The sequence below is a fragment of the Pteropus alecto genome, unplaced genomic scaffold, assembly GCF_000325575.1.
Source record: "Pteropus alecto unplaced genomic scaffold, ASM32557v1 scaffold101, whole genome shotgun sequence".
Classification (NCBI taxonomy): Eukaryota; Metazoa; Chordata; class Mammalia; order Chiroptera; family Pteropodidae; genus Pteropus; species Pteropus alecto.
In genome coordinates this window covers 4,986,304-5,011,999 of record NW_006432945.1, presented here as the reverse complement: position 1 = coordinate 5,011,999, position 25,696 = coordinate 4,986,304, and the positions used below count along the sequence as shown (strand labels likewise).

At 44.9% G+C, this 25,696-nt stretch overlaps 1 protein-coding gene across 1 annotated transcript in view; it reads left to right on the top strand.

Moving 5' to 3' along the window:
* The window catches only part of PTPN14 (protein tyrosine phosphatase, non-receptor type 14), a 144,748-nt gene that overhangs the window by 88,985 nt on the left and 30,067 nt on the right, over positions 1-25,696 (top strand). Inside the window, exons 5-11 of the mRNA XM_006907886.3 lie at positions 8,463-8,560; positions 10,851-10,918; positions 16,325-16,395; positions 17,288-17,375; positions 21,032-21,120; positions 23,883-23,967; positions 24,783-24,865. Of these exons, the coding sequence (XP_006907948.1) occupies positions 8,463-8,560; positions 10,851-10,918; positions 16,325-16,395; positions 17,288-17,375; positions 21,032-21,120; positions 23,883-23,967; positions 24,783-24,865 (582 nt within the window). The remainder of the gene's footprint in view (positions 1-8,462; positions 8,561-10,850; positions 10,919-16,324; positions 16,396-17,287; positions 17,376-21,031; positions 21,121-23,882; positions 23,968-24,782; positions 24,866-25,696) is intronic.

The following is a 25,696-nucleotide window of genomic DNA, read 5'->3' as shown; positions in this document are numbered from 1 at the left end:
TTGTAAGAAACCACCAAACTGTCTTCCAGCGTGGTTGTACCATTTTGCATTTCTATCAGCAATGAGTGAGAGTTCCTGTTGCTCCACATTCGCACCAGCATTTGGTGTTGTCAGTGTTTTGTATTTGGCCATTCTAATAGGTGTGTTGTTTTAACTTGCATTTCCCTGATGACATATAATGTGGACCATTTTTTCATGTGTTTATTTGCCATCTGTATATCTTCTTTGATGAAGTGTCTGTTAAGGTCTTTGGCCCACTTTTTAAATTGCGTTATTTGTTTTCATATTGTTGAGTTTTAAAAGTTCTTTGTATGATTTGGGTCGGTCCTTTATCATATGTGTCTTTTGCAAATATTTTTTCCTAATCGGTGGCTTGTCTTCCAATTCTCTTGACCTTGCCTTTGGCAGAGCAGACGTTTTTAATTTTAACGAAGTCCAGTTTATCAATTATTTCTTTCATGAATTGTGTCTTTGGTGTTATATCTGAAATGTCATTGCCATACCCAGGGTCATCTAGATTTTCTTCTATATTATCTAGTATGATCTTTGTGGTTTTTACATTTTGCATTTAGGTCTACGATCCATTTTGAGTTAATTTTTGTGAAGAGTGTATGGTCTGTGTCTAGATTTATTTTTCTGCATGTCAGTTCACAGTTTTTCCAGCACCATTTGATGAAGAGATTATCTTCGTTTCATTATATTGCCTTTGCTCCTTTGTCAAAGATCAGCCGACTATGAGGGTCTATGTCTGGGCTCTCTATTCTGTTCCATCGATCTGTTTGTCTGTTCTTTTACCAATTCCATGCTGTCTTGATTACTGTGGCTTTATAATAGGTCTCGAAGTCAGGTGGTGTCATTCTTCCAACTTTGTTGTTCTTCAGTATTGTTTTGGTTATTCTAGGTCTTTGAAAGAGTTTACTTTTTTTCACCCTATGTCTAAAAACAAACGTTTCTTAAGGCTTTCTGCTTGACGTGTGATGGGTTACATGTCTGAAACTTCTAGGAGCCTCTTTCATACCGTAGAAATAACACCTAGTAGTCTACTGTGAGGCGATTAGTCTCCCTTCCTCCCTCGCTCCCTCCTCCTTCCCTCTCTACCTCTCTTCTTCCCTGTTTAGCTCTCTATTAGTATTTCATCTACTCAGAAATGTTTATTGAGTGTCTACTTAGTACCAGGTACTGACATTAAGCGATAAGACTCAGTCGCCAGTCCGCGAGGAGGTTGGTGGAGTGGGGGGGAGTGCTGGAGACAGTGCGGGAGAGGCCTGGGCGAAGTCATGTGGGGGCTGGGAGAGGGGTCCATTAACTGGTCAAGAGGGTTTGGGAAGCTTTAGGAAAGGAGATAAAGTTCAGCTGAGTTTTGGAGGATGAGTGGATGATCCTCCGGATGGAGAAGGATGGGCAAGAGCATTCAGAGGAAACAGTGCGGAGGCAGGAAGGAACATGGTAGGTACTGGGAAGCACAGTAAATTTATTACAACTTAAGTACGTGGTATGTGGTGAGACGAGACGTTAAAAAGTCGTTCTGAGCGGATCACGAAGAGCCTGGTGTGCTCTCTCAGGAGTTTGGACTTTTTCCTGTTTAGGGTTATTGGATGTTTGTTTTGTTGTGATAAAATTCACAGAATGTTCACCTTTATTTTAACCATTTTGAAGTCTACGGTTGAGTGGTTTTTAGTATATTCACAAAGTCGTGCACCCATCACCACTGTCTGTCTGACTTCAGAACGTTAGCGGTCATCCCCGCCAGCACCCCGCCCCCCCCACCGCCCCTCACCGCCCCACTCCCTCCCCAGCATCTGGCAGCCACTAATCCACTTCATCTGTATGGATTTGTTTGTTCTGGACATTTCATATAAATGGAATCATGCGCTATCACCGCCCCACTCCCTCCCCAGCATCTGGCAGCCACTAATCCACTTCATCTGTATGGATTTGCCTGTTCTGGACATTTCATATAAATAGAATCATGCACTATGTGGCCTTTCGTGTCTGTCTGCTTTCTATTAGCATAATTTTTCCTGAGTTCATTCACGGGTAGCAAGTATCAATACCTCATGTCTTTTTTATGATTAAATAAGATTTTATTGTACCGACAGACCACATCGTGTGTATCTGTTCATAAGTTGATACACATTGGATTGCTTCCTCTTTTTCCCTATTATGAATAATGTTGATCCTCGTGGACCAACATCCTCCGTGTGAACATGCGTTCTCAGTTCTCTTGGGTGTAGACCTAGGCGTGGAATTGCAAGGTCACATGGTAACTCCGTATTTAACCTTTCGAGGAACTGCCAGACCGTTTTCCAAGTCACTGGAGATGTTTAAGTCAGAGCAGAATAGGTCCTGTTTAACACCGCACACTTTAGGGCCATATTTTCCTTTGAGGCCAAGTATTTCTCCTTCCGTTGCCATGTCTTCCTAGTTGAGGGCGTCACAGCCCGCAGCAGTGAAACTTATTGGTTCTTTTAAAATCCTGTTGGTGGGATTGCTGTAGAGGAGTCTGTGCCCAGTAGCATAGAATGGGACAGAAAGAAGGGGTGTCGGGGTATTCTCTCCGTGAGGGAATAAGGTTTTCATTTCAAAAGAGAACCCCTGATTAAATGGTAGGCTATTATTAGGGAGTTTATCATACTTATAAACTGTACTTGGGTTCTCTGTAATTTGTTATAATTAATGCAAGAGTTCAAGAGCAGAAAGCAAGGTTCAGGTTGCGGCATGCTCTTTGCAGCACCTTGCTATCATTGGCTTTTCCTCACTAGTGGTTAAGGCCTGTGTGTGTTTACGTGTATTTAAACAAACATCATCCTTTTTAGGAAAGAATTTCAATCCTTTGACTCACTGAGACTTAAGGAGTCTTGGTAAGAAGTTAGGTGTCTCTGGCAAAATAAAGTGCTGATGGGTGAATGTCGAAAACTTCGGGAGTTGAACTTTTGCCAAGACAAGCTTGTCTGTATGTGCCTGCGTATACGCACGTGTTTGTATTTTCACGCATGCATATGTGTTGGCTTGTGGTGTGAAAAGGCCCAGAAGAAAAGCTTTCCCTTTTAAGGTGATCTCTGTTGAGTTATAGTTTTAGCCGTTTTTTTTCCCCCCTCCCGTTAGATTATTTCAATTTCGCATAGTTGCAGGAAGGTTGGCTTTTTTAGTCTGCTCGACAGTGCTGTTTATATTGACTGTCAACTTGACAACATTCGTGAAATACAAAAGCTTGCAGATAGTGCTTGGGCCAGGTACCAAACGCATTATACCTGAACAATCATATTATACCTGAACAAGCTTGCAGATAGTGCTTGGGCCAGGTACCAAACGCATTATACCTGAACAATCATAAACTGAAAATCGCAGGGGTTTTGAGGGTGCAGGGACAGAGGGAGGGAGGCGGTCAGGTTTATCTGGCTGCAGGCCTGTGTGTGCACTGTTTATCCGGTCCTGGCAGACGGGGAACAGAGTGGGCCACCCTCTCCATTATCTAGGTTTACAGCTGCGAACACGCCATGGAATGGCCAGAATGTACTGTTTCTTTCTCCATCTAAGAGTTAAAATTATGCTCCGCTGCTGTCCTGTACACCAGAATTCTAGTTCCCTCTTTTTTGTCTTTTAGAGTAGAGGAACTCACACATTCGTTTCTTCTTTGCCCAGTATAATGTCTGGCAGAAGCAGCATCAGAAGCAGCATATATGCTGTGGTATATATTGCGCTGGCCTGGGAGTACGGGGTGCTAGTACATTCTAGCAATATTCTTCTGATATTGCTGATTGTAAAGGAAGTTTTCTAGTGAAGAAATGGCATTTTAAGCCTTACCCTTTTCTTAACAACAATGACAGGTGTGTCCCCCCTCCCTTCCGCATCCTTTGTGAGAAGGTTTCACCAACTGAGAATCTAAGGGTGGTATTGATATGACCCCTGTCTCTAAATTGTCACATCCCTACTGGCCACGCACATGAGAAGAGAGAAGTTGGTTTGACTGACCTTGAACTGCAGAGGAGAGAAAGGCAGAGCTGTCTGCTAATCACAGCGATACTGCAGGTCCGTAGTTACAGCTTATAGAGCATTTCACCAGCTCGGTTTTTGCAACGAAAAAGCATCCCACCTCCCCACCCCCAAGATCTCCTTGGGCAAGGGAATAAAAAGAGAAGTGCATGGGTGGTGTGTGCTTGTCATACAACTTCATTAGGCATTATTAAGGTAGCAGCAGAATGAAGTCTGGGTAACTTTTTTACAATCCGTCATATAGCTGCATCTTTACTCAATGCAAGGTTCAGTAAAGACCGTGTATGACTCTATTGATAAGCTGCAGTTTACTTTTTAAAAAAATCTGCATTTGGAAATACATACTCTTAAGGCCCAGTTCCTGCCTGCTTCTGGATGTAGCCTCTTGTTGGCGCCCACAGCCAGAGACTCTGATCTCCAGACTTGACTTTACGCCTCCGTGCGACTTCTGAAGTTCTTAACAAGTAGTTAGAATGTATAGCTCAATCTTCTTTCCCCTCCTTCTACCTCTGGGGGAAGAGGAAATCGAAACATCTCAGAGGCTGTTGCTGGGAGAAAAAAACAGATCTCAGTTATCCATGGACCATGTTATGAAACATACCTGTAATATGTTTTTTCGAAAACGCTTCTTATATCAGTCTTTGCCTCAGATGCCGTGTCTCAGATGCCGTGTCACAGACGCCCTCGTGGGGGAGGGAGGGCGGCTGGGTTATTGGAGCCCTTCTTTCGAAGCCTTGGAATCACAGACATCACCAGGTAGTGGTGCTTTGATGTTCGTTTTCATTCTTCGACTTCAGCAACATCGATGGCTTGCCTGCACTGGCTGGGGGTCAGACTGCTCTCTCCTCACCTGGCCAGTTGCCAGTGAAGGAAGCCCTGACCTTTGCCCTGTCCGGCCATGCCCTCAGGAGCAGGATTACCTTGGGCAAGTCATTCTCCCTCAACAGTTATCTTCTCTAAAAATGAAATGGTTGGACTTGGCTCTTTGAAATCTTCCCCTTACTAAATAGCTTGGGCTGACTCATGCCATGATAGTATATGACCCCCAGAGCTCTGTGGCCTTCAGGATCAAAGGCTTGTTTCTTGCCCACCTCATGTGTCTGCTGTGTCCACTGCCTTCTTTCCCCGGGGTTGAGGCTAACTGAGCTCAAGTCCCCACCTGGACACTGGGGAGACCGAGATGGAACCAGGCTCTAGCTCAGAAGACTTCTGCTCAGCAGTGGCACGTGTCACTTCCACCCCCGTTTCGTGGACCCCCAAGTCTAGTCACAGTGAATGAGGTGGGCGAGTGTGGCAGTCTCTGAGGGCAGGCCGCGTGGACAGCGGCCTCAAATGTTTGGTCCTGTGGCCTCCCATGCTCCTGTCACCACCATCCGTGGTTTATGCTGAGAATGTCGAGTCCACGGTAGTAGCATGGCCCACATGAAACCTTCAGGCTTTCATGTTTTTATGGCTATTTCCTGATCAAGGCACTTTTGCTGAACTGGACTTGAAATGAATGTTTCGTTTATGGGAAGGGTGGGAGAAATATTTAAAGGCTACATGTACTTAGCCTCTGAGTTCCTCACTTCTTACTGTGGTGGTACAGGCCATACATCTCAGAACATCCCATGGAATTTCTCTACCTGAGAAGTATTAACAGACCTGCCAGTAAGATCTAGTTGCTTAAGTGTTTAGATGAATTCCTCACATGTGAATTAGAAATCTTAGTTACATCTGTAAACGTTCAGGGTGCCCTATCGGTGTGACCTGGTGTGTCAGTTTTTAAAACTTTCTTTTCAGAATCTCAGGGGGAGGAAGGAACATGGAGAAGTCCCTCATTTTCTTGAGGTTGGATAGAAATATTCCAGATAGATGAGACTCACAGAGCCTGGTTCATAGTATCTGTCAGGTCCCCGCTGTAATGTTTAATATCACTGATAACCAGGAAGACTTTTCTCACCCAGAGAAACCTGCATTTAATCCATGAATTAATCTTCCCTGCAGATTCAAAACAAAAAACTTTGGAAATTGAAATTTTACCTTGATTCAACAAGCACAATCGTGTTCAGCAGTTCTTAGAGAAAGAGCGGAAACCTAACCTAAAACCGCTCGTCGGACCTCAGCAGTCAGATGATTTCCAGGTCTTTGAATATGAAAAATATTGAAAAGTTTTCCTTGTGAGCTTGGGTTTTCAAAGAGGATCCCTTCGGAAAGTTGGCAAATACTTACTTTCCTGGCATGAGGATTAGGTTTTTTTCCTTTTCCCCTCCACCCAGCGCTGTGACAGGGTGGAGTGTACTTTCATGAAATTGCATGTTTCCAAAATAGGACTCACTGTTACATTTTACTGCTGTTCGAATCAAATTGCTAATCAAAAATAAGCAAAAACCAAACATTCTAGAAATAGAATTTTGGCTCATCTTCTCTAATTTAGTCTTCATCTAGGATAGAATTATTATATTTTATAAATGTGCCCTTTGAGCAAAAATGCAGCAGACGGTTTCAGAAACCGTCCATCTCATTCTCGTTTCCTTGAGCTCACGTAGTAATATTTGCAATCTCATGTGGTAACGGCACCATATCATTAGCGCCGCTCAGAGTCTCTCGTAGCTTGGGGGGCTTCCAGGAAAGGGCCCCACATTCTTTGGCACCTCGGTTGTGTATTCCAGTAGAAGCTTGCATCCAACCTAAGTACAATACCGGGAATAACCCTGGCATTCCTTGTTCGTGGGTTGGCATTCACTGTCGCCTAGGATGGGATGGATCTGTAGGAGAACTTGCTCGTTATAGAAGGGATAGTTGTAGATGAAAGTTGGCATCAACAGGGGAAGACAACGAGAATGATTGTTTTGCTGGATTCTATGGATTTCTGTTCCCAAAGGTATCAGCTGATCATGTTCACTTCCAAGGTGGCATGTTGAAAATCTCTAGCTATGGCAGATAATGCCCAGATAAAACATTTTAAAATGTTTTATTTGTTCTTAAAAGTTGAATCCTTAATAGTCCACTAGAGAGAAAAACATGACAGCAATGGTCCAGGAGGTGATGAGCATCCCTGCAAGGCAGAGACTGTCTCAGACTTCTCCAGGATGTCCCTCGGCCTCTAGCCGACTTAAACATACAGGAAGTGCTTAATAAGTACGTTATATACATTAATTGATGTAGTCAAATGATGTGGAAAGGAAGTAAAAGTTTCGATTCGGTAGTGGACCTCGTAAAATGATTATGAATATTTTAGGTGAAAGAGAGGATGGGATTAGGAAAAATAGGTCTTTTTTTTCTATTACCTATTAAGTTTGACTAAACACAATTTTTAAATATTTCCCAGTGCCTGTCCTTCCAATCTGAGTGCAAGTTTTTCCCACCAGAGACTGACGTGGTTGTCTTTGCCTTGGCCAGGCGAGAAGTAGTCGAGACTCCACTGGGCTGGGCGAAGAGCCAGATTATTCCGTCAAGCAGGCGTTAGATCGCCGAGTGAGGATACCCATGATACAAGCCAGAGCCAGCGATAATTAGTTCTCAGTGCTGATTGCCTGTCTCCAAAGGAGTCGGGCTTTGGGTCACTCCAGAGTTCCCTTGATTAACATGTCAAAGCTAAGAAAGAGTAGAGAGTTATGGCTACCAGGAACAAAAAGCTTGTTAACGTTTGCCAGGAATTAATGCTGGAAGAGTCTGTCTTGCTGAAGAGGTGACTGTGTTTTAAAAGTATGATCAAAGGAAATGAAGTCCTGGAAAGTCAAGGTTTGGGGCGAGGAGATTTCTGAATGTTTAGGTAATTCTAAGAGTGTAATTTTATTGGCAAGGAGACAATACATTGCATTAGCTTCTAAGAGCAGTGGTCTCTTCTGAGGTTTGATGTTGTGTACGGGCACATTCTGTCCATCTATACTTCATTGGTTTGAGATGAAGTACAGATGGACGGAATGTACTTTGGGTTGGAAAGCTCAGTATTCCGTTAGATTAGATTTTTGTGAGTCAGAGACATGTAGGGCAAGCTTGGCCCCGTAGAGTTTTATCCTGCCCATTAGCAGGATTCCAAATATTTGGCCTATTTGTGATCTAGACTACCAAACTTAAGAGTTTAAAAACTGGTGTGTTTCCCAGTTTTTTTTCAGGAAGGTACACTGTAGAATGTAGCTTTGGTGTGTGTCTGTGTCATTGTGGGGGTCCAGGCATGAAAGGCTATTCCGATTCTTGGTCTCTGTTATGAAGAACTGGCCCTTATCAGTAGTTCATCCAGCTGGCCCACGATGAAGTGATTCAGTGAGAATGCTCTCAGACTCAGAGTGAACGGGATGTGGCACCTGCCACATCAAACAAAGATAAACACAGGCAAAAGTCACTTTCCATCTTTTAGAGAGCTGACCTTTATCAATATCACCTGTGTGTCCTGCTGTGGACACAAGGTTTTAGAGACATCACTGTGGTGGGAATGTGTCCCAAGTATGTGTTTTTAAGATGATTTGTTCCTCTATTCCCATGAACAGATATCAGTATTACCTGCAAGTCAAAAAAGATGTCCTCGAAGGACGATTACGGTGTACCTTGGAACAGGTGATCCGGCTGGCTGGCTTAGCTGTGCAAGGTAAGAGACAGTGACGTCCAGAGCATGAAATTCCATTTTCTGTTGGATTACGGTGTGGCTGGCCTCTCAGAAGTTCAGTTTACTTAAAGATCCTTTAGAAACTGTCCCTTTCCATCTCAAGTGATGTTAAAACTGCAGAGTTAGTGATTTTTAGTGGCAGGATGGTGGACTTCTCAAAGCTGTTTGCCCACTGCTCAAGCTTGTCTAATTTACTTTTATTTGAAGAAATAGCAGCTTTCATCCTGACTTTAATTAAAGCTACATTTCAGGGTTTGTGGAACATTTTCTCAGAATTATTTCATTGTCCAATGTCATATTCCGTGGCTTGATGTTATGACTCTGTGACTTTCACATCAGTTTCAAGTGTGATAGCTTTAAACATTATAGTATAATTTATTGTTACACAGCTAAAGAGGTAAATTAAAATGTGCAGTCATAATGTGAAACAAACATGTATTGCATTAAATTTATCTTTCAACCTATCCTACTTAGATTTATTGGACAGCTATTTTTTATCTTGTCTAAATTAACATATATTTTACATATGTTTATATAACGTTACATAATATTTTACATATATTAACACACAAATAAGTATTACTCTTTATTGAGTGGTGGCTTAAATGTCTTAAGTCATATTCCAAACAAGAAGATAAAAATACAATTTTTAAAGAGAAGTGTGGTTCCCTTTCAGTCATTATTTTCTTTAAAATCAGTTAACATCTAAAAAACCTGCCAGCTGCCGAGTCCTTGCTATGCGGGCTGTTATTTTAGAAGCTGTGAACTGAACTTCCCGTCCCACACTCTGGACTGCACTTGAATCTTTTGGTTTCTAGAGTATCTGAAGGGGTGGCCTTCCTTTGACCGCTTTCATTCCAGGGTATTCGCAGGTTAGCAATTTTTGTCGGCCTTCCAGTTCCTAGTAGTAATTCACATCTGTCATTACCCTGTGGATGTCCCGACAGAAAATATGTTGTATCCCATCTGTCTGCGTAAAGACCGGAAGAGGAAGGCACGGTAGCGACAATCCGTGGTTATAGCAGAAAAATCAGTAACATAATAGAAAAAGACACCCTTAACTGGGAGAAGAGAGAGAAGGTCCAGTATGTCCCTCGTCTTCAAAGTGGATCTTTCTTTTTTTTTTTCTTAAAAAAAAAAAAAAATCTTTCTATACTGGTCGCTTTCTTTGGTCTCTTTTTTCCCCTCTCATTCTTTGGTCAGTAGTCTTATTATGGCATCCTGGCTATGGGGAAACGCTGGTGATAGCTTTCAGGCCGAAGGAAGTTGGTGAACTTACTCTGGATGCTCTTCTCACTGGGTCCTTGAAGCTAGCTGTTGAGTGTGATGAAACCACCTCTAGCTATAATACTTGTAAAGCCATTTTCCTGAGAGCTGTTATTGGGCATTAGAAAGTCACATCAACAGAGATATAAGTTGTGATGAAATGTGATAACTGATGTCTAAACTTGAAAATAGGCAGAGCGCGTGATCTTTGCGATTCCTGAAGGCCTCACCTAGTTGGTGACTAGTCCTGTGCACGTGCCTTCTCGGCAATGTCTTTCCGTGGGCCTTCTGTGTGGGCCCTGGCATTCTGTAACCCTTGTTACTTTAAAGTTACCGGAATCCATTTTCACCTGATGCCAAACCTTTTACTTGAAATGAAAATTTCATGCTCCTTTGATTTTTTGTTTTTTTCTTTTGAGAGCAAGTGGGATCAGAAGCAAGGCGTTTATCGATTTATGATACAGACTTGCTATGTTCATTTCGCATGGGCTCAAACATACATGGCGAGATGAAAATAGGACAAAACAGAAGTTTTGGCATCTTGCACCGTGTAAAGATGGTTAGTAGGAGGCATAAAGATTTGCAAGGCTGCTTGCCAAGGGTGATTTACAGTGGGAATTTCCAGCTGCAAAGATATGAAGAGATGTTGGATAGGTTTGGCTCTTCAGTTCTCTAAATTAACCTTGCATTAGAAAGTCCCCCGGCAGACATTCTTAAGATATATGTTGATGCATCTTTAACATAAAGATAAATATGTTTGTTTTAAATTTTAAAAATAGTTTAAGAATTGCTTTCAAATTTCCCCATTCTTTCTAGAAAACGCTGATATTGACAGTATTGCTAAGTAAACATGGTAACAATAGCAAACACATCTTGGCACCGTTTTTATTTAATAACACTGCAGAAATAGGATGATGTGTGGAAAAATAAATGTGATAAGTTCACCCTCATTTATTCCATCTTTAATTTCATATGATGAATACTACCTCTCTCCCCTTCTTTTCAGCTGACTTTGGAGACTATAATCAGTTTGATTCTCAAGATTTCCTCAGAGAATATGTGCTGTTTCCTATGGTAAGTATAATTTCCTTTGTCTTAATTTTCTATCTTCTTTGGATTTGTAATTCTTTCCTTTGGAAATCCTAGACACACATATTCCCTGGGAAGGAAAGTCCATCAATTTATAAAGTACAGACAAGTTTTGTAAAACACTGAAAAAGTTAAGATGCCTCTTCCCACCTCCTCAAGACACTTTCCCGACTCCCACCTCCCCGCCACGCCCCAGCATCACTGTGACCTGCGCCCTCCAATGCCGTGGGTCTCTTCCTTCCTGGACACACTGAGCTTGTTCCCAAGCCAGAGCCTGTGCATTTGGGTTCCCTTTGCCTGGGAGTGCTCTGCCCCAGATCTTCCTATGACTTGTCATTCGGGTCTTGATTCAGATGTCACCTCCACAGAGAGGACTCTTTTTTTTCCTTGACTATATGATGCACTCCAGCTATCAACCACTAACTACTAAATCACCTTCTCTTTGTTTACTGAAAGAGCTCTGTCAGTACCTAAACTTTCCCTCTCTTGATTGTCAGCTAGAATTTCATCTCTGCGGTCCAAAGCAGGGACCCTCTGTCTTGTCCACTGTTGTCTGGCTTATAGCCTGTGCTCATAAAAATTCATTGGATGAGTCATGAAGTGAAATGTCCATTCCTGGGCTAAATTAGGGGTGAGGCTAGGTTTTAATCAGTAGGGAATTTTTAATTGTTTCTTTTTTGGTAGCTTTGGGGTAAATGAGAAGAGTGAGGAAGGATTAAAACAATTGAAAAGCATTGTTAGGGAAGAGTTATATCCACTCCAACATTCTGGCTCTGATTTTAGAAATGGTTATTCACCACTTATTTTTTTGATCAACTGTTTGGCCCAAAGCACTGACTCGGGTAACTAACCCCCCAAGGGATGAACTTATATAAGAAACAGTGCTTGTTCTCAGGGAGACAGCAGACTGGTTGAGTCAGTTGGAAGTTTGCAAAATCCAAATTCAAGGCCAAGTGTAATAAAGTCGTATATCAGGATTTTATGTGGGGGAGGGGTTACATGTGCATGAAAGATGAGGGAAGGTTTAAAGGCTAATGGTATGTGAACTGCGTCTTAAAGGATGGGCAGGATTGCCAGAGATAGAGAGCAAGGAATGATCTAGAGAGACAAAGGCAGAGGCAAGGTGGTGTGAGTGATTGGGTAAGAGTCAGCTGGCCAGTCTGACTGTCACTCAGGAGAGTGTGAGGGACCCGAAGGTGCCAGATGAGACAGAAACCTCTGAAGAATTGGAATGCATGGGCTCCGTCCAGGCCCCACGCTTTGAGAACTGCTGAATTGCAGCAATGAGACCTTTGTGGGAGGAGGTCAGATGAGACTCTGTTGTGGTTTCTTGGCAAGAGATGAGAATTAGGTGTTAGCAGTGAAGATAAAAACAAGAAAGCAAAGCAAGAGCTATTTTGGAAGTAAAATGGCATCTGATCTGCTGTGGCATCTGGGAGAAAGTAGCATTCCGGTGACAAAGGTTTCGAGAGGCTAGAAGTAAGGCTGCAGTCATTACCCACAGTCAGTGCATGAGATGAATTTAAGCTGGTCCAAAACTGACTTTGTTCGTACAGGCTAGAGAAGTACTGCCAGACCTCTAACTTCACGAATAGCACTATCCTTATTCTTTTTCCCCCAAAGAAAACAGAAGTTTATGTGCTGGGCCTGCTGGGTTTTGTCTTATTAATCTACCCATTGAATCAACCTCCATTCAAAGAGATGAACATATTACTTAGCAGAGAAATTCTTGACAGGATTTAGTGTCAACACGCTTGAGTCAACATCTCGCACATCTCAGAAGCTCCCCTGAAAAGTCAGGATGTTTTCCGGTTTGCTTGGTGGGAGGAAAGCGAAGCTTCTCTGACTGTGTTTTTTTTTGTCTCAAGCAGAGGCAATGAAATAGGTTCATAATCTTTCACTGTTACTTTTTTTTCTACCTTTCTTTCATTAATGGTCTAAATCACATAGCCTTCAAGGCTTGGGTGCTATTTAGAATTCTCAAAGCTGATTACCAGCGTGATATTTATGAGTTTGTAGATGGTAGAATGCCTCGACAGGTTAAAGTATGACACTGTAAAGCAGTTATTTTGTGTATTATACCTTTTTCAAAATAAGGCTGTCTCCCCACTGGGCTGTAAGCAAATCAGATACTTAAACAGCATAGATCTTGTTAAATCTCACAGGGACAGACAGATACGGATGTTCTTATACTTGGAGCTAAAGCTTCCCTCTTCAGGATAGTAGCTACTAGTGGCCGATGGCTATTTGCCTTCAAAGTCAAATTAATTAAAGTTTAAATAGAATTAAACATATAGTACCTCAGTTACATTTGCTACATTTAAAAAGTGCTCAGGTGCCACCTGTGGCTAGTGGCTACTGCGTTGGAAAGCTTAGATAGAGAACATTTCCAACATCACAGGAAGTCCTGTTGGGCAGCGCTGAAGATGATGTGGCAGAGGCTGACGTCAGTGTGTGCATCTGAATGGTGAATTCCTGGCTTTCGTCGTCAGCCATGTATCTTCACCAGGCCCCCACCCTCCCACCCCCCACTGTAGCCTGTGGTCAGGAGATTCAGAGTATGGGAGTCGAGCATTCAGGGCCCACATCCTGGCTGTCCACTCACTGGCTGGACGAACTTGGGCAGTTTACCTAACCACTTTCTCATCTAGTAATGAGGATAACAACCCTAATTCGGTGTGAGGATGGAAGGAGAGAATGTGTGTGAAGCTGGCACATGTTTAATCCTCAGCAAGCGTTTATTGTCACCTTCATCGTCGTCATCATCAGCATTAGCATTCTTGCTACCAGCATTATCTGTCTCTGTCGTGCAAGCCCGAGGATGCTGCGGCATGTGCCTTCCCGGCAACAAGACTGTAGGCTACAGCTTGACATGTAGGCAGGCCGAGGACAGGCGGAAGGTGCAACCAGCCATTAACCAGCATCGCACAATTACAAACTCTTGTTCGACAATATTGAGTTGAGTTCAGTAAACAGTTATTGATCGTTTACCGTACGTTGAGAGTTTACAAGCTGGCATTGTATGAAAGCCCAGTGAAGGGCCCCAGACGTGATAGGGAGAAGAGCGGCTGACCTTTGGTGCCTAGCATCTCGCAGAGGACAGAGCGAGGGCAAAGGGTACGATGAGCGTCCAAATAACCGTGTAAGAAGGATGGCAGGCAGACTATGGGAAAGGCTTTAAAAGAGAGACACGGAGTAGAAGAGGAAGGCCCCGAGGCGGGGTGGTTTAGATTCAGCTCGGGGGAACATGGAAGTCCCGTCAAGGAAATGGTAGCCGAGACTGGATCTGAAGGACAGAGTGGCATTTCGCATGATGCGATGTGATGGGCAGGGCGACTCTTCCAGGAAGGGGCGGCACACGTGTGAATGGAGATGGAAAGGCAGTCTGTCTTAGGAAGAAGAGTGTGCCCCTAGCCCGTGAGCCCCTGAGAGAGAAGTCCCGGAAGAAGTGGCCCGGTCACAGGGAAGTGGTCTGCGTGCCAGGCCCAGGTGTTGACCTAATTGAGTAGGCAGTGGGGAGCCATGGCAGGTTGTAAACTTTCTTCTTGGTTCCAGTAGAGCTTTCAAAGAGAAGAATGCATTCCTTTGGTGGGGGAGGGAAGATGGGATGAATGGCTGTGTTTGATCTTACAAAGTAATAGAATTTGTCGAACGGCATTTCTGCAGCAGAGAAAAGAACAAAGTTAAGTACACAAGACGCTCCCCAGGTGTGCAGCTGTGTACAGGCGTGCATGCTGCCATTTTTCATTTGTACAGGGCCACTGTCACTCATCTCTGTGGCAGGGGCACATAGCTTGGGGAGCCCCCAGATGCAGATCGAGGCTGTCATGTGAGCACAATAGCGGAGGGTTACCTGTGGACATTTTCTTCTTTAAAAGTAGGAAGCAGAGGTTTAATGCCGTACTTTTTGATCTTCATTTAATCCTTTTTATTTTACTCTGTTGCCTCATGCCTTTCATTAGCTTTTTAAAATGAGTATTGGATTCTTACTACTACTCAGTGCCTAGATGCACGCACACCGCACGCAGCTAAACCTAAGCCATGTGGTGTCTTTGTTATTTCGTAAAGTAAAACAAACTGTCGAGCTTATTTCCTACCATGACCTTGAGTCATTTCAATGGATGGCTCGACAGGAAACAGCAAATTAATCAGTTAACGCATAAAAAATAAGGCAGTTCTCTAAGGTGTCTCGTGAGCATCTGCAGAGCTGTAGAATGTCCAGTATATAGTTACACTCTCATTGTCCAGCTTTAAGAAATACTGATTTTTTTTTCACATTTTAATACTTCGAGGTGGGATGTTTCTTGCAGGTTTGAGATGTACCTTTTGGGAGGTAGTGTTTCATCAATGAGAAGTTGTGAAATTGGAGATAATCTTGATATAAATGGTATTTTAGAATCAAGAAAACATTTTGGATGCTTTCTGCCCAAGTGTCAGCCCCTTGCACCCCTACCCCCAACGTGACGATGCGGCTCAGACAGCTTCACCAGGACACAGTGCAGAACCCTCCCTTCTGATACTCGCTGTGGAGCTCAGAGGAAAATGGTTCATATCTGTTTTCCTCAGTGCCCGCCCGCCTGGGAAGGTCAGGCACCTGGGCCGCCAAAGGGGATAAGACAAGCTCTAGAATCGCCATGTATGTCAGTGTCTCGGGAACTGATGGCTCTGGTTTCTCTGTCTTGGATTTATTTCTCCAGGCTTCATTGCTCCGTCTCAGATACAGCTTTGCTGGGAGAAGTTTAACAAGCCCTGTAAATTCTTTCTCTGTCATTGAAAGGGAGTTGGGAAGAGATGTGTGCAGTTGGCTCTATCCCATGAGAGCCAACGTACCCCTGGTCCCAGGGGCCTGGGATTCAGCTGGGAGACTCCCGCTGGTCCCCTACACCACTGTTAACTGACAGAGCTCCCTTGAGGCGTTTTAGCCACCGTGGCCCCCTTTACTCCTAAGGCTCCATCAAGTAACATCCGAATGAGCCTGCTCTGCCTTCAGGTGGCTGTGACTCAGTTTGCTGGTATTGTAGTGGTGGACAAACGGGCCAGGCGCAGTCCCTTCCTAGGCTCCACTTTTGAAGGGACGATGGCCTGGAAACTCGTTTGCCTGTACCCTGATTGTTAAAAAGATGAAAACATTTTTAATAAAAGTGAGTCTGAGAGGCAGGCCGATAGGCAAGAAGGAGGTAAATGAAAAAAGAACTATTCCTGGACCTCTAAGTTATAGTGGAGAGCCCCCTTAGGAAAGTAAAAATGAACCCTCAGTGCTAAAAATTACTACCTTTCATTCAAAGGAGTATAGGGGAGATTGAGGAATTGAGGCTAATCAGGGCATCTTCTGGAGAAGAGAGCTTTTGAGATTTGCAAACAAGTGACCTTCCCTGCTTTTTGTTTGGGTAGGATTTGGCCCTGGAAGAGGCTGTTCTGGAGGAGCTAACGCAGAAGGTAGCTCAGGAACACAAGGCCCACAGGTAAGGCGTGCAGAGAGCAGGGGACCGGCACCTGGCTCCTCATTGCCAGGACGCTGGCTCGAGTCAACACAGTTTTATTTCTTCCAGTATGTGATTCAGCTCCGCTCTGAGAGGTGTGTGCAGATTTGAAAACTGCGGCTCACTCTCCCTCCCTCCTCCCCCTCCTCCCCACACACACACTTTTCTTCTTTAATGCCAGCAAGCCCACAGAGACGTGGAATCGGTGGCCAGGAGACTTCCCCTCTGGGACCTTCCTCAGAATCTGTTGCCAGACCTGGGAAGCCTGGAGCTGCTGCTTGTGCTAAGAGTGAAGACCTCAAAGAGCTACTTTGGGTGGGAAAGTCAAGGTCACAAGGGGAAAGGAGGGTGACTTTAGCCTGAGGAAGCGCTGAGACCTTGCTATCAGGACTACCGCTGTTCTTTGGGACCAAAGGGAAATAAACGTCCTTCCCTTCTGACCTCAGAAGACCTCCCGAAATATCATCCTCATAAACGTTTTATTGTTTTTTTCCTTTTTCCTTTTTTTGCTTTTTAACAGTTCAGATTTTTTTTCCCCAGGTAGGAGAAAAACAACTTTTTTTTTTTTTTTAAAGCAGGCAGCATTATTCTCAGGGATGTCTGGAATAATTATTTAGTGTTTTATAGGGCTGTGGCTCTTAATTAAACACTTCACCTTCCTCTTATTATTCCCAGTGAAGAAAAAGCTACTGGGGAATATGTTAATTAATGAATTACTTGGTAATGCACCATGCCCTCACAGTTGGGTGATGATTGCTTTTCCCAGAACTAGAGCTAAACCACAGCTCTGGAATTTGCTAGTAGGCGGGTAGGATCTTCCACTTGACTTTGCTGGCCCTTAACCATTTCCTCCTTTGCTGCCTTTTGATTTTAGTGGAATCCTGCCGGCCGAGGCCGAGCTTATGTACATCAACGAAGTGGAACGTTTGGATGGATTTGGACAGGAAATCTTCCCCGTGAAGGTAGCCTACCCTGGCTTGTCCTTGGCTTCACCCTTCTCAGAACGGCACAGACATTTGGGAAACCGGTGTCGATGGCAGCAGACCAGAACAGCGTAGCTGTCTTATTGCCACATGGCATTAGTCCAGTCAACTTTAGTAAAGTGAAGATTTTTTGGTAACTAAGAGATTTTGAAGTTTTCTATGGACTTCAGCAGAAGAATATCTCACTTATAAGACAACCTTGTGAGTGAGTACCGAACACCAGCCGATCTGGCGCCATGAAGGTATCAAGGGCACACATCCTGTCTCATCACAGGACGGGCAGCTAATAAGGTCGTGTGTGCCTGAGCAAAGGCCCCACGCTTATTCTCTCCCCTCTGCTTCGAGCCGGTACAGAGATTATGAGGTAGAATGAGCATTTCCTGAGTGCAGCCATGCTTTGTTTCTCCTGCTCTGTGGAGCCTCTGCTGAGGGTTTCCAGCCCCTTTGGTGGTTTCTGGAAGCTGTGCCTAGGAAGCGGGTACAGCACATCACGTCCTTTGCAACATTTCCACCTCCTGAAGTGGGTGTGGCTTGGGGGGGGCGGCGGGGAGGTCATAGTGCACTAGCATATACAGAGCTGAGCCCATAACCCAAACTCATTTTCCTTTCTCTGCTGACCAACTTTACAAAAGATGGAGTTTCATCAGAAACCTAAAGCAGCTGGCACATTTCAGCAATTTGGGAGATGCCTGCAATTTCAGCACAAACATTTCACTCCAAACTGGCTCCGCTGGCTGTTTTATCAGTGTTCTGTGGCCCCTCTGTAGCACGTTTGCAGTTTGCCTTAATGAGAACTGCCCATGTGCATCAAGTAGAATCGAGCAGGGTGGCCGCAGCTTGCGAAAAAGGCTAAATGGCTCTTTTTTAGATTTGTTTAATTTTCTTTTGCTTCTCTAGTGGCAGCCCTTCGCAGGGCTGTAATCCATTTTCCTTGCAGTAATGCCGTATGAAGCCATCTGCATCCCACTTACATTTCAGCAGCCCATAGATAGTCATGATAGTTCAGGTTATTGAAAAATCAGACTCAACTTTTCTCCTCTTCTAGAGAACTGACTTCTCAGTCCCTGGAAGTTGGAGGGTCCTTTTCTACCCCCTGCTTTTTTTCTTTAGTACTTCTGAATTGTGGGAAGCAGAGAGAGTGGAAATGGTGTTGAAATCCCCTGTGCTTGGTTCTGATGCACTTTCTAGTATGTTCTTTAGTGGAAAAGTCCACGGGGGATACTATACCTTCCTCCGAGTAGGCAGGCAAGCACTGCTGAGTCACTGGCAGTGGGCGTGAGTGAGCTGGGCTGCTGCTTTTTTTCCCCTCACACATCTGTTCAGGACTAAAGTGACCACCTGCAGGCCACGTGATTCCTGGCACCCTGGGGATGACGGGAGGGTCAGCAGTACCAGCGGTGGGCAGTGGGGTGGTCAGCGCTGAGACAGTGGAAAAGCAGACAGGGGAGTGTGCAGGTATAGACGGAGTGGTGCGGCAGTGCCTTGGGGTTCATACGGGTCCTTGTTGACCAAGTAAAGTAAAAGAGAATGTTCTAGATGTGTCCTAGGGAAGCACAGTTCCAGTTAGCGGGGGCTTTTCCCTGAGTGGTTTCTCAAAAATTTTCAAGGTTGGGAGGTGCCAGTCCGTTTCCAGACAGATCTGCCGTCCTCGTCCACAGACACAGGTGTGGCGGCTTGTCTCAGTCTCTCTAGTGCTGTCAGGGCCCTCGGACGTGGGGAGGGCGCTTCTGGAATGAGTCACACAGAGCCGGGAGCCTTGATCCTTGGCTAAGTGAACCTGAAGTTGTGGCCGGTGCAGTGCCTCAGGCGTCCGTTCTGCCCCGCCCTGATGGACAGCTTTTCCTGAGTCCCCATCACCGTCAGGCTTCTGCACCAATCTGCTGGCAAAGTGCCCGGGGAAATCTTGCCACAGAATTTTCCTTTCTCTTCCCGTCTCCACGTCACCTGTCTTCTTGTCCCACGTGTATTTTTCTGTAGGATAACTTACTTTTAATTTCCCACAATCACCAAGGCACCGTTCTTTCCCTCCTGACGCTCTTTCTGCCACCAGCAGTCGTCTCATGCTCTCTCTGTCCGTGCTAGCAGACTCCCGTTCTGATGGAGGCTTTGGTAGGTGGGTCGAGAAGAGGTCACTGAGCAGGGACACTGTCTGTCGTCTTTGTGTCTTAACTGAGATCAGTATCATGAGGAATGCAGAGGTCCTTCTTGTCCATCCATCCTGGGCCTAGTTGTGCATGGCCTTCCTCTTCCTCTTGCTCCGTGAAAAGGAACAAGATGACCCCGCTATGAAAGCCGGGGGCTGGCTGACAGTTTACTCACTGGATATGGAGCCTTGTTCCCACTCTGCTCTCAGGAGCGCCGGCAGCCAGGTCACGTCCTCCCAGGCAGGAGGTTGGAAGCACCCGGCTGCACCCAGAACCCAGACTGAAGATGAGACATCCGGGTTTCCCCAGCACCAGGCTGAGCAGATTGCCCAACAGTGGCGTCTGCGGTCCACGTGCCCCTCCCATGCTCAGTCAGCGTTTAGCGTTCCACCCTGGGACGTGACTAGACAGCCAGGTGTCATCCCGCATGATGCCCTAATAGAAACGACAGAGGCCAACGGAATGAGAAGAGAGCTGCCTGGAAGAGGCCGAGACCCTGCGGAACGGAGAAAGAAAGCCCTGCTCGAAAGACCATCCTCGGAGTCTCAGAGGTTAAAAAAGAAAAAAGAGAAGAAAAATATAAATAGAAAAATATAAAAAGATCCCTAGTTGAAGGGATAGGTTGCTTTTAAAAGTGAACATTCAGATAATAAAAAGGAACTCTCAGAAATTAAAAATGTGATGTCAGAAGTGGAAACCTTAAGAGATAGGTTAGAAGATAAAATTAAGAAAAATCTCACCAAAAAAACCCCCAAAGTAACGGAACGTGGGAGGCAGGAGATAAAATCAGAGGGCCAGCCTAGGATGCTGCACATCTGAATGATGGGTGTTTTACAAGGAGTGAACAGAGGAAACAGAAGGTAGTAAACATCCCATTCCTGAGAAAACAGCCCAGGACTGATGAACATGAGGTTCTAAATTGAAAAGCCGAGCATAGTCGATGTGCAGAGACGTACACTGGGGCTTTAACTGGTAGAAGAAGCTGGTGCATCTGAGGGAGAGGAAATCGTGGGGCCAGGTCTGCTGCCGTTGGCCTCTTTCAGACAAGCTCTAAAGAATATTCAGTTCTTCAAACCGTGTGCATCTATTATGGCACATATGTAATGAGCAGATAAAATCAAACTGTGCATGTACGATTTTGATTTAAAAAAACGAAAGCTAATGGGAAAAGATATTAAGGGTTGTTCATTAAAGAGAAAATCCAACTGCCAACGCATCTGAGAAAATCCTAAAATTCTTTTAAACAGGAAATGGGTCACGGCAAACTGAGGAAAAGGAAAAAGTATACACAGAGTCTATTAGGATGTTCAGGGGGGTGCGTCCCTTCGGGATCTGGTTACTTTATTGCCCAGATGCTGCCTGTGATTCATTCCATGTATGGGTGAGGAGTGGGGCGTGGTCCCACGGGTAGGCTGCAGCCCAGATGCTGGGTGCTGCCAGGCTGCTGGTGAGCCGCTTCATCACAAATTGTCTTTTGTTGATCTTACGCAGGACAATCATGGAAACAGTGTGCACCTGGGCATTTTCTTTATGGGAATTTTCGTGAGAAACAGAATTGGAAGACAAGCTATAATACACAGGTAGTCTTATTTGTTTGTTTTTTTTTTTCCCCCTTTTCCCCCTTGAAGGGACTCTGGAAGAACCCACCGATCATGAGAGTTATATATACGAGTTAAAAGTCACACTGTCCCTCAGAGTTGAGCTTTTCTCAACTCAGTTAAGAATAGCCCTCTGTGGGATTTAAGTGGTTATGGAGAAATTCATCTCACTTTTCTGGAAGGCCTGTTTGAGGGGAGGGGTAGGGATGGGGGAAGCTTTCTTCCCACCCGACTCGAGGAAATGCATTGTTGAACCTCACCGAGCCAGAAGAATGGGAACTAAATTTTGTGAGTTGGTTGGAAACAGGCCCTATCCTTGAGCAGTCATGAAATTCAAACTGGCTTCTTCCCCTTGTCCTGCACCATCTGCCTAAACCACAGGTGCAAACTAGTGTTTTTTACAGTCACGAAAGGCTAGTTGTGAACGTGCTTTGAAAAAGCAATCAATTTGTTATAAATTTTAAAACGTTGGTACTTTTTATTATTCTGACACTTTAACCCTCTTTTCCATTTAACAAGAGTAGAGCCAGCATAGGCGTGTGGCAATGTCCCCTCCAGTCCACGTCAACAAGCTTGCTTTGTATTGGTGCCCGTAGGTTCCACGTAGTGCCAACGATCTAAAAAATTGCAGGCTTGCTTTGATTTACAAGTGACTGCGGCCTGTCATTTGTGGGAAGAACAGCTTCCTTGCGTGTGCATCTCACAGGCAGAGCTGTGCGCCTAGGGCAGACGGTCCGAGACAGCGATTAGAGGAGGAGCACAGCCTGCCTTCTGGGAAGGCCTGGCCAGCCACGTCCTCTCGGGATCCGCAGTTGCTGCAGGTCACTTTGAGAATGTTTTCCTACCGAGAGCTTCCTCATTGGCTCTCCCCTGGCCCCGGGTCCCCACCCGGCCTTTATTTTTGTACACTTATTTTCTCTTGCTCTTTGGATATTGAAGTGACAATGCGGGGAGAGAGGGCTACAGGATAAATTTTTGACTTTTGGGTATATTCAGTCAACTCCAGTATACCTACAACAAATTATAAGTTAATTGAGTAACATAGAGAAGGGTGTGCAGAGTTGTAACTAAAAAGTTTTGTCCTCATTTAAATCTTTCCAGGCATTTTGTCTCATATATTTCTCCATAACTAAATCAGTGCTTTGGTTTTTTTCCTTGAACCTGGAGAAGTAGAAGAGTCTCGCATTATAGCTATCGAGGCGAAATACGAAAAATAAAGTGATTTGAAAGGTCGTTGATCATAAGCTACTCACAGTTTTCTTAGGAACGGCTTCCAGACCTCTTCCATTGTGTCATGTTAATTATGCCACTAGGCGAAGTCATAGGGTAGAGTGAGGAGTGGATTCAGAGTTTTGGCAGTCGATTTGACAGAACAGAGCCAGAGGAAACCAAATAGGTCTTATCTCTAGAGACCGTCACTGAGGAGCATGTAACTCTGAGTCCATGCAGATGCAATCTGATGGAATTGCAAGTCGGCAGACAGCTGTGCTGAGCACCTGTAACGATTATGGCCCCAGCCGATGTATGTAAACACGTACATGGAAAGGCGACTGGAGGGAAATCTGAAAGCCCCAGGTCTACAAGTCATCCATCCCTAATGAGCTGTGTGAATGTGGTTAAGTCACGTACTCATCTATTAAACCACCTCATCTCCAAAGTAAGAACAGAAATAGCTGCCTTGTGCACCTTAGGGAGTTGATAAAAGAACCGTACTCTATACAAATGGGAGGCAATATTATCACTTTTCATTCCCTCAGCAAACATTTATTGCATGCTATGTGCCAGGTACTTGGCACAGTGCTTGGAATACAGAGGTGAAGAAAGCAGATCTCCCCGAGCATGCGGCCTGTGGTCAGCTTCGGTTAAGTTAGGGATCTAGTCATGGAAGTAAACAATCGTAATACAATGTGGCAACTGGTAAAGGATGACACCAGGTTCTTTCCTAGCGTGTGGATGGCTGACCATGAGCAAGGGCTTCCTGGAGGAGGAGGTGGCTCCTGAGCTGAGTCTTAAAGGAGTCCTCCAGGCAGACGGAGAAGTGTGATAAGTATAAGCATGATGGAGCGAAGTCAGTGGGCGGGAATTGTAGGTGTGGGTGCAGAATGAAGGTCAAGTAGTAGTGAGAGAAGGTGAGAAATACTGACTGCAAGGAGAATAGGAAGTAGCAGCTTACCTTGCTTTGTCTGGTGGTTATTTCTGTGTATCTCATTTTAGAAAATGTCCGCATGAGGAAAGAGAAATTGTGTGTGTGTGTCTGTGTGTGTGTGCCCTAGGCATTTTTTTCTAGTTGGCATAATTAATAATGTCCATTGCAACACAGAATCTGTGTGGGCTCTTCAGCCTAGGTTCCGGAAGACACATGACTTTTAATAATGTGCTCCTTCATCATTAGAAGCCAGGATCTTGGGAAATACTTTGTCATTTTCACATTTGGAAATGTGAAGAACAAGGCAGCAGAAGTCCCTCGCAAGTTTTCCTCATAGCTAGTCATAAAGGAAACAATAATTTAGGAACAACAGTGTCTAGATACAGTTTGCATAGGATCTTTAGCTATTTAAGTAGATGCATGTTGCATTTTCTGTACTTTTCTACCTTGAGAGAAGGAACATTTAGCTTTTAAAAATATAGTTAAGTCATAATTTGTAAAATTAGGCCCAACAGGAGCCGATGAGACCCGCCCTTTGCGGATTCATAAATGCGGGGACCGTCTTGGGGGCAAACGCGGTTGCATTTGTTTTGACCAGGTGGAATGATATCGGGAATATCACTCATAACAAGTCGGCCATTCTCGTAGAGCTCATCAAAGAGGAGACCACGCTCTTTCACACGGTAAGTAGAGTAGACGAAGGTGGGGTCCGCAGGCCGCTTGGTGTTTGACTCAACTCGTAAGAGCCTCTCCTTGCTTCCCATATCTCGAGAGGACAAGTAGTCCATTGAACCGATAACTTTCCAGTATTTGCCCAGTGCTGTCCTTACTCGTTTCAGGATAGTGGTCGTGACCTTCTGTTCAAAACGCCAGCTTTCCAAGCTGAGTTTTGACTCTCGGATTTAGAGATTCCTCCCCTCGCCTTCCTGGTGATGGAGGGTTCACGTTGTCTGGCGTGCCGTGGTCCTCAGCATGCTGGTTACAGCCCTCAAGTCACCCCTGATTATAGTGCACAGCATTTTCTTTTGCTGGCTGACTGGATTCTTTCCCATTATAGTCCAAGCCTCCTCCGAAGGTGCCTGAATGATGTCCCTTCTGTCGAGGGCCTCCGCAAGGGCCAAGGCTATTCACGCATCTCACTGCCTCTCGGTTACTGGCGCTTAGTGTTCCTTCCATGCTCTGCCTCAATTCATTTATTTATTTTTAAAGCACTTGGTTTGAGATTCTGAGAAGACATGACAGTTCAACTGCGTAACCCCAGGGCCTTGGGCGAACAGGATGCTTTAGCAAGCAGTATTGTCTGTCCTCCTTCACTGGGCTTCATAGGCATGGCTGCCACTGAATGTCAATATGTTGGTTCGTGGCTCGGGGTGTTATTTTGTGCTCGACCTGTGGGGGAGGCAGAGGTGTATCCCCGTTTAGAGTAACCCTAGTAAAATGCATATACAATCAAACACATGTTCATTTTTTTTTCCCCCTCTGTCTCTTCATTTCCAAGGATGATATTGAAAATGCCAAGTATATTTCTCGGTTGTTTACTACACGGCACAAGTTTTACAAACAAAACAAAATCTGCACTGAGTAAGTAAACTTTTAGTCCGCTCTCTGCTCGACGGCTCGGCCACACTAAATTCATGTGCTTCAGGGATTCCGTAGATTGCTCTTTCCATTCACTCTTTTCCCTCATTCCTTATAGAAGCTAAAGGACTAAGCTAAAGCCAGGCGGGAGCGAAAGAACTTGAGTGATGAGCACTGTGTGCTGGTGTGTGTAGCGCCTCTGCCTAGAGAGCAAACGATTTGCAAATTGACTGTGACTGCTCGGCGGCCGCCTGGATGGGTCAGCCCACATTAGTGCCTTTCCAACCTCTGCGATGAGTTTGGAGGAGCCGAGCCGTTCCCAATTTGCCAGGGTGCCCCTTCGTGTCAGATGCGCAGGATGTTCAGAGGTGTGTGGCAGAGTGACGAGCCAGCTTGAAAGAGAAGACGCTCCTGTCATCCTCAGCCCCGTTTCGCTTACACAGTTGGGTAACCCTGCGTGTGCTTCTGGGTCATGTCATCTGCCTGTAAATGAGAGGCCAGGGTAATTAGAGGAAGACTTGGAAGACGCTAATAGATGTCACAAATCCGTGTGTGTGTTTTAAACTTAATTTGGAAATAAAGAGAGGCTGATGAGGGAACTTAAATGTGACCTGACCTTGCATATAGCGTGCTGGGACTCATACTCTCGTTGCCTTTACTTTGGTTGCCTTCAAAAGGCGTTCCTCGGCAGAGCCCATCAGCGGTTGGGGCGCCCAAAGTGTTTAATTTCGTTTCAAAGAACTTCGGGGACGTAAATGCAAGAGAAGAACCGCTTTTCCACTCCCCCAGTGGACAGCCGCATCCAAGGGCGTCAAGTCTTGTCCTAAAGCAGTT